The following is an 8,561-nucleotide window of genomic DNA, read 5'->3' on the forward strand; positions in this document are numbered from 1 at the left end:
CGCCCCCGAGGCAGCACGCAAAGCTCGGGACCCTGCATCTATGCATGTGAGCGCATAGTCGACAGGGGCCCCAGCCCTGTGGTGGAGGAGGCCCAGGGAGACCCAGAGAGAGTCCACATCAGGAAGGATTTTGTGATGCTTCGAGTGGCCTGACAGCAAAAAGAAAAGTGTGTCTAAGGGAGTCATCTTCCCGTCACTAGAGGCATCACACAGAAGCAGGATGAGGCTCAGGTAGGAACTGGAGAGGATTTTTACCGGGGGATGGTTGCGGCTTCCTGGCCTTGGGGCACACGTGTTCCCATTCCTTCCCCTAATGCCTAGCACCATGTCTGGAGTATGATAGAAACTCAATCCCTTCTCGATTCTGAAAGGAATAAACATGGTAGGTCTAACAGAAGGAAATTGTCTCCTGCAAGGGCAGCGTTGAGGAACCTGTACCCAACCCAGACCCAGGCTTGGACAGTGTGTCCCATGGGTTCCAAGAGCCTGAAACACTAGGGAAAGTTCAAGTTCTGCTCCTTAGCTTGTGAGAAGATTGGGAGTAGGGGGAGACTGTCAGGAGAAAGATGTCCATCTAGGGTGATGAAAGAACAACCAACATTTGGGGTTTAACAGAAGCAAACTTCTGCCGTGAGCTCCGTACAGCTGTCATGCTGCTGGGAGAACAGGATTTTAGACTCATCTCGCCAGGAACCCACTGCCCAGCCTCAGTTTCCCTACTTGCACAAGGGGAGCTCCAATGGATTAATCTCTCAGGGCTTATTCCAATTTGATGCCTAGGACTTCATGAAGCCCAAGCAGCCCTGGCTCAGGTTAAGAGAAAATAGGAGGTGGGCTGAAAGGTCCATCAAATTGTCATTCAAAAACACATCAGTAGTCAGTTCAGTTGCTCAATCGTGTCCAACTCTTTGCGACCCCATGGACTGCAGCATGCCAGGCTTCCCTGTCCATCATCAACTCCCAGAGCCGGGTCAAACTCGTGTCTGTTGAGTCAGTGGTGCCATCCAACCATCTCATCATCTGTCTTCCTCTTCTCCTCCCGCCTTCACTCTTTCCCAGCATCAGGGTCTTTTCTAATGAGTCAGCTCTTTGCATTAGGTGGTCAGAGTATTGGAGCTTCAGCTTCAGCATCAGTCCTTCCAACGAATATGGTGAAGATCGATTCTGAAGGTCAGTCCGCGGTAGCTGATGAAGCAGGACCTCTGGGCGCCCAGGTGGATGAGCCCCTGATGAGCTCAGAGGCCAGCAGCCCCTCCAATGCAAAGTACAATGTGTGCTTCATGCATGGAGACCAGAGCTGAGTGCAGAGGCAAGTCAGAGTTCTGCAGGCTGGGGGATGAGTGAGACAGGCACCTCCATCAGTGGGAGCAATGAGATGCAGCTCAAGGCTTCCTGAAAGCCAGGAGGACCCTCAGAGACCATCTGGGCCAGTGAGTCTCAAAGTGCGGTCCCCTGACCAACAGAACAGCATCACTCAGACTTAATGAGATAGAAACTGTTTTCACAGACTTTCCAGGTGATTCTCGTGTAATCTTTACAGGGGATTCTAAGATTTGAAGACCTTCCATCCAGCCCATGGTTCCCGAAACGATGCTGCAAGAATACTTATTTGCAGAAGGTTAATGGGTGCTCTGTAAAGGGGGGATCTATGGTCAAATAAGTTTGGAAACTACCTACTCTCTACATCACTTTCAGAAAGTCACAAATCACAGTGGTGTGTTAATGACTCTGAGTAGTTCTGCAGTAAATTATTTACTTTTGATTAATCCAACATTGTTTCAAATTGCTTTTTCAGATTGCCCACATTTCCATTAACACTCTCTTAGAGAAATTCTGACCCACCTCAATCCTTATTTTTCACATGGATCTATTGAAAACTGGAAGAAGTGTGGGGACTGCCCAAAGTCTCAGAGAGAAACTGGGTCAGGGCTCAAAAAGGCCCTAGCAATACGCTTCACCCCTAAAGAGACTCTGCGGGCTCCCCGCCACCCTGCACCCTCTTTCCCTGCCTCCCAGCCATGCATCCCGCCAGAGCTTTGAGATATGGAGCCCGTCAACAGCACAGACGTGTCTGAGTTCTTCCTGAAAGGATTTTCAGGTTACCCTGCCCTGGAGCACCTGCTCTTCCCTCTGTGCTCAGCCATGTACCTGGTGACCCTGCTGGGGAACACAGGCATCGTGGCAGTCAGCGTGCTGGAGGCCCGCCTGCACACACCCATGTACTTCTTCCTGGGCAACCTCGCCATCCTGGACATCTGCTACACGTCCACTTTTGTGCCCCTGATGCTCGTCCACCTGCTGTCAGCGCAGAAGACCATCTCCTTTCTTGGCTGCGCACTGCAGATGTGTCTGAGTCTGTCGACAGGCTCCACAGAGTGTCTGCTGCTCGCCATCATGGCCTACGACCGCTACCTGGCCGTCTGCCGGCCGCTTAGGTACCCCGTGCTGATGAGCCGCCGGCTCTGCTGCTTGCTGGCGGGAGCCGCCTGGGTCCTCTGTCTCCTCAAGTCGGTGACTGAGACAGTGATCGCCATGAGGCTGCCCTTCTGTGGCCACCGGGTGGTCAGCCACTTCACCTGCGAGATCCTGGCAGTCCTGAAGCTGGCCTGCGCTGACACGTCCATCAGTGAGGCCTTCCTGCTGGTGGGCGCCATCCTGCTGCTGCCCGTGCCCCTGGCCTTCATCTGCCTGTCCTACACGCTCATCCTGGCCACCACCCTGAGGGTGCCCTCGGCCGCCGGGCGCCGCAAAGCCTTCTCTACGTGTTCAGCACACCTGGCCGTGGTCATGCTTTTCTACAGCACCGTGATCTTCATGTACATGAAACCCAAGAGCAAGGAGGCCCGTGTCTCTGACGAGGTCTTCACGGTCCTCTATGCTGTGGTCACACCCATGCTGAACCCCATCATCTACAGCCTGAGAAATAAGGAGGTGAAGGAGGCCGCCAGGAAGGTGTGGGGCAGGATGCAGGCCTCTAGGTGAGGGAGGCCAGGGCTCCTGCAGGTTAGCAGGTCAGGTCTGCCTTCGCCTACAGAGAGGGTGGATAGGGCGCAGGGTTGGGGGTCTGGAATCTTCAACCCAGAAAGGCAGCACCACCTCCCGCTGATCCTGCCACAGATCCGAGCTCACAATTCCGCCTTTGTTCCTTCCCCAGGCAGAGCCCTGGGCCAGCTCTCAGCATCACTCCCCGCATCTTCACACCAGCCTCCCGGCTGGCCTCAAGATTTCAGTCTTGCTCCTCCCAATCTACCCTCCAGGGTCATCCAGAGGGCTTTCTGGAAAACTCTATTTGATCACGTCTCTCTCTTGACTGAGACCCCTGAATAGCTCCCAGAGCTCTCAGGACGAAGTGGAAGGGCTTCACTGGGGGCATTACAGGCCCCTGCAACCTGGCCCTGGGGCTCATGACCAACTCCCTCCCCCGCCCTGTGCCCCACAGACTCCTCCTGCCAGACGCACACACCCGCCCGGCAGGAGCCTCGGTGCGCCCAGCAATGCCCAGCTCTGTGCCCTTCTTGCCTCTTCCCACAAGGCAGCCCCACCCAGGACACAGCTCCATGTGTAAAAGGACAGCCTGATCCTTAAGGCCCGTCTTTTTATTTTTAAAATGTAGTTCCCTAAGCTACACACGAGGTCCTTGTTGTTTTCCTATTTTATATATAGTACTGTAAATCTGTTAACCCCCAGCTCCTAATTTACCCCTCCCCCCACCTCAAGGCCCATCTTGAATGACACCTCCTCCAGGAAGTCTCCCCACTCTGCACCTCTCACTGTGCTCCTCCTGCTTTATTTCACTGGTGCTCTAAGAGCCGGTAGTACCGGCTTTCAGTCTGTCTCAAGGTCTGGCCCTACCCAACCCCATGCCCGCACCAGTTTCTTAAACAGAAAACACATCAGCGTAGGGCAGAGCCTGGGGTCCTGCCCAAATCTGAGCAGGGCTCAGATGAAGTTTGCAGATGACAGGCACAGTCTAGCGCCTGGGGAGGTGATCGCAGAGGCAGTGATGAGGCCCAGCCTCCAAGATTTCCGGCCCAGCCCAGGCCCTGGGACACTGGTCACCCGGAGCACCTGAGGGTCTGGCTTCCTCTATCGCATTAGCAGCAGCCCCTCCATCGCCTCTGTGCCGAGCATCCAGGCTTCCTGTGGCCTTGGGGAGACTCTGCTTCACCCGTCTTCACCCCACCCACTAACACCCTGCCATTTCTACATCTTCCTGGAGCTCAGCCTCTTCCTAGGTTTGAACACATGGAGGAAACGGACTCAGACTTGAGAGCATCTCCATTCCCTGCCCCCTCTGGCCTCCATGGTACCATCTTGTGTGATGGGAGAGCTCAGCCGCCGCACAGCGGGCCCAGTCTCCTGCGCCCGGTAGGTAAGCACAGTCCTTGTCTGAAGCCTCAGATACCCTCGAGTCCCTCTTCCTGCTTCCTCTGTTGGTCAGAACAGAGGCGCAGAGAGCAGCAGAGCCCGCAGCCCACAGCTGACCACCCAGGGCGAAGCTTCTGCAGAGATGTCTGCCAGGCCTCTGATGCCATGACCGGAGTTTGGACTTCACGCTGTGGGGACTGGGAGTTTACAATCACACTTACTTTTAGCAGGGCCACTGATTAGACACCATTCTTCACCCATGAAACTGGCAAAGAATTTTTCTAACACATATTGTTAACTATAGTGCAGTGAAGCAGGTAATATCATACACAGCTTGTAAGGGTGGGAATAAATTTATATGAACTTCCAAGTAAGTTGTGGGTATGAATCAAGAGATTGAAAACTTCACACCCTTTGACCCAACACCTCTTCTTTTAGGAATTACTCAGAGAAAATTATTACAGGTACAAAGATTTATCTATTTATCTATCTATATGATATTAATCACAGAGGTATTTTTGGTAACAAATATTGTTAAGACTCATAACCTCCAACTGGGGCAGAATACGTAAATAAATTCTGGTGGAGCCCAATGATGTACTGTGACACAGTCATTGTATATCTTATTTTTTGAAGAATAATTGATGATGGGAAATGTTCACACTGTAATTAACATTCAAAAAGGTAGAACAAGTAACTTTGTACTCAATATAATCTCAATTTTTTAATGACATTTTCTTAAGGATATATGAATAAGTATGTATATAGAAATTCCTGGAAAATTATGGCAACATATTAACTAACAATTGTTTCCTAGAGGTGATGGAGTTAGAGATTAATATTGCTTTCTTAATTATTCTTTCCAATCTTGTTCAATACTTCTAAAAGGATCATGACTTTGAACTTAAAAGATAGTATTATTTTTGAGAAATGGAAGATCATGTGGCTCCAGATAGAGCCCAGAGAAGGGCCCCTGCCCGAGGGCAGGAAGTGAGGAAGCACAGATGGAGGCTGACCCAGATGGGTGGTCAGACAGAGAGCGTGGAGCTGAGACCTCTTGCGGACATTGGGCTGATGGCAGAGATGGCTGAGGAAGGAGGAGACTGTGGTTTGGTGCTTGAACTTCTGGGTTCTTTGGGTGGGTATCGCATCACCCTGAGAGATGCCCTAAGAGATGGGGAAGGAAAGAGTAGGCTGGAGGTGGCGGGAGGGCTAGGGGGAAGCTTGTTTGTGGGCAAGATGGTCCCGTTCCTCAGCAGTCAGAAAACACGTGGTGACAATCTTCCAATGTTTTATTTTGACCTGTGTTCTTGACAAAAGGATATTCCAAGAGACATATCACAGTTTATTCAGAAAATTTGCAATTGCTGCTGCATTATTTAAGGCTGTTTTTAGTCCTTAAGCTCTGTCAAGTTGTCATTCTTTCTTGTGAAGGAAGGAGAATGGCACGGGAAGGGAGGCAGAAAAGGGGACCTGCAGACACTCACACCTGGCTCAGCCCCTGACTTCACATCCGTCACGGGGCCCAGGGCTCATCCTGTAGAGCAATCCCTTTCCTTAGCCTCCCCTGCTGGCTCGGCGGTAAAGAACCCGCCCGCCAGTGCAGGAGACACAGATTCGATCCTTGGGTTGGGAAGATCCCCTGCAGAAGGGAATGGCAACTCCAGTATTTCTTTGTAGGAAAACCCATGGACAGAGTAGCCTGGTGGGTACAGTCCACAGGGTCACAAAACTCACAAATAGAGTCAGATAGACCTTAGCGACTAAACTATACCAACAACCTCTCATGAGCACAGGTCCCTACAGCACTCCTGGAAGGAGACACCCCATTTCATAGCCCCCAAGACTCAGGTCCAAGGGGCAGGGCTGCAGGGAGACCTGGTCTTCAGCTTCCTGTCTGGTGTCTCCCCTGTGCCCACTTCACCAGCCAGGCCCTCCTGGGGCAGCGTAGGGAAGCTGGGGTCTCTGAAGCCGCATCGTGCCAAGTCTGCAAACTTGTGTTGTTGCAGAGTCTGAACTTTAAATTGGACAGGGACCGTGAGGTCCCCGAAGGCAGGGAGCAGGAGAGATGTCTACGGGGCAGGGGACCAGGAGGCTGGGCCTCAGGGGCCCAAGGCCTCGATCCTGGCCCACCCCAGCACAGCATGTCTGCTGGGAATGCACTCAGCACTCCTCACTCTGCTCTCCCCAGCCTTGGGTCACCACACCTGTCATCTGCTCAGCCACCTACCGACACCCAGGTCACTGGGCCAACAGGTAGGAGGCAAGGAGAATCCATCTAGCATGTTAACTAGTCTCCTGAAATCTTTTTAATCATACAGAAATCAGAATACCTGCTTGGAGAAGGGAACAAAGTGATACTGTAATATCCACTACCACTTAACTGAATACTTACCCTGTGCAAACCTCAGTGCTAAGACCTTTCACTGAATCCTCAAAATTGCCCCACAAGGAAATACTATTCTTATCCCTACAGGTAAGGAGGCTGAGGCTGAGAAAGCCTTTAGCAAGTGGCAGGTCTCAGACCTGGGCTTGGCGGTCTGACTCCAAAGCCCACCCTCACCAGCTCTGCCGTCAGAGTGTGGAGTGATGCAGGAATCCAGATGCGGGACCTTCTGGGTCATTCTAACAGGAACTTCTTCTTGTGCTCCTCAGCTTCCTTTTACAATCATGTCTGAAGCTTAAAATAAGAATGAAATGGTTCAAACTAGATTTACCAGCCAATGAAACGGATATGATATTAACCTGGGTTGGAAGTTGCTAGAAAGATGAGGGAATGTTTCAGGGATGGTCCAGAGTATAAGAAACCACATATTGAATAATTCCATTTCACACAAGGAGAAACTCAATGAAGGCCATGGAGCAGAATAGGAACAAAGGCAAGAATCAAATCTGGACCCCTCACTCCCAGTCTAGGGCTCCTTCCAGGGCATCACCTTGCCTCTCAGGAGGGCTAAAAGTGGGGAGAGAATTAGACAGTGATTCTCTGTAAACCCAACTTTCCAGGACATGTTGGAATGAAAGACCTGTCAGACAGATGCTGGAGTGTTTTCCTGAGTCTACTGCAAAACACCACTGCAGCAAATGCTCCGCAGCGTGTCTGGTCCTCCTCCTCTGGGCATTTGTAGGATGACACAGGGCAGCGGGCTGTGGACAGATGGGGCGCATCGCACTTCTGAGTCGGAGCAGTGACCTGCTGGTGTGAGATGCTCTGCTGGGTTCTTCCCCAGCTGTGAGAACTGGTGACGTCCCAGATGGTGGAGCCAGGGTCTCTAAGGATAACAACCTGGAACAGAGCTTCCTGAAAAGCTGCAGTGGATATGAAGGGTGAGAACTTAACCTCTGTCCTGGTAAGCCGCTAAAATCATGAGGTTGTGTGTTTCTGCAGCAAGGCTCTGCTCATCTTTCTTTTTCCGCTGTAAGATCTTTCTCATTTGAAACTTTAAGTTTTCTATTTCGTCTTGGGATATCGCTGATGAAGAATATTGAGGTAGCTTCAGGTGAGCAGGGAAGGGACTCAGTCATTCAGAGGCAGGGATCCATTCTCCCCCTACCCCTCCCCACCATCCAGGCTGGCACGTAACACGGGTAGAGCTCCATGTGTTGTGCAATATGTCCTCGGTGGTTATCCATTTTGAATGTAGCCAGAACTCAGCTCGTCTTGGTGGACCAAGGGAACTACAGCTGCTGTCTGTGGGGCCAGCCTCAGCCCACGTTGCAGTCCCAGCTGTCAGTAACCTGGCAACATGGTGTTTTCTAGACACAGTCTTATTTCTTTGGGGTCACAAGCCTACAGCTTCATGGGCTGTTCCTGATTCCCATGAATGTGTTCTGATCTGACTCTTAAATTGCAAGGAAAACACCCCTGTCTCCTCATTTAGCTCTTCAGAGAGACCAGTTGTCCCTGCATGGAGGAGAGGCATCCCAGAGCTCTGGTCCTTGTAATCACATCCTATTTGTGCACATGGGGGAAGAAGGAGGGTGATCTCAAGGTCAGACATCTGGGATCAGGATTTTAGCAGAAGAAAAGCGCTGGATCTTAAACAGCAGCTCCTGGGTGGGGCGCTGGAGAGGCTGAGGGTAAACTGGACACAGCCCTGTGATTTCCGTGGCTCACAGTCTCCTGGGCGAGAGGGAACGAACACACAACAAAGCATGCTAACGGCTGTGTGAGCGCCATGGTGTCAGGATGT

General features: G+C 51.6%; 1 protein-coding gene across 1 annotated transcript; it reads left to right on the plus strand.

The window, feature by feature from the left end:
• Nucleotides 1–2,043: 2,043 nt before the first annotated feature.
• Nucleotides 2,044–2,982, plus strand: LOC110147478 (olfactory receptor 13J1-like). The gene has a single exon (XM_020908960.2). The coding sequence runs from the start codon at nucleotides 2,044–2,046 to the stop codon at nucleotides 2,980–2,982; it is 939 nt and encodes a 312-aa protein (XP_020764619.2).
• Nucleotides 2,983–8,561: the final 5,579 nt, after the last annotated feature.

Source organism: Odocoileus virginianus, chromosome 18 (genome assembly GCF_023699985.2).
Source record: "Odocoileus virginianus isolate 20LAN1187 ecotype Illinois chromosome 18, Ovbor_1.2, whole genome shotgun sequence".
In the NCBI taxonomy this organism is placed as follows: domain Eukaryota; kingdom Metazoa; phylum Chordata; class Mammalia; order Artiodactyla; family Cervidae; genus Odocoileus; species Odocoileus virginianus.

Coding starts and splice junctions, on each gene's coding strand:
- LOC110147478 (XM_020908960.2), top strand. CDS start 2,044: ATGGAGCCCGTCAACAGCACAGACGTGTCTGAGTTCTTCCTGAAAGGA.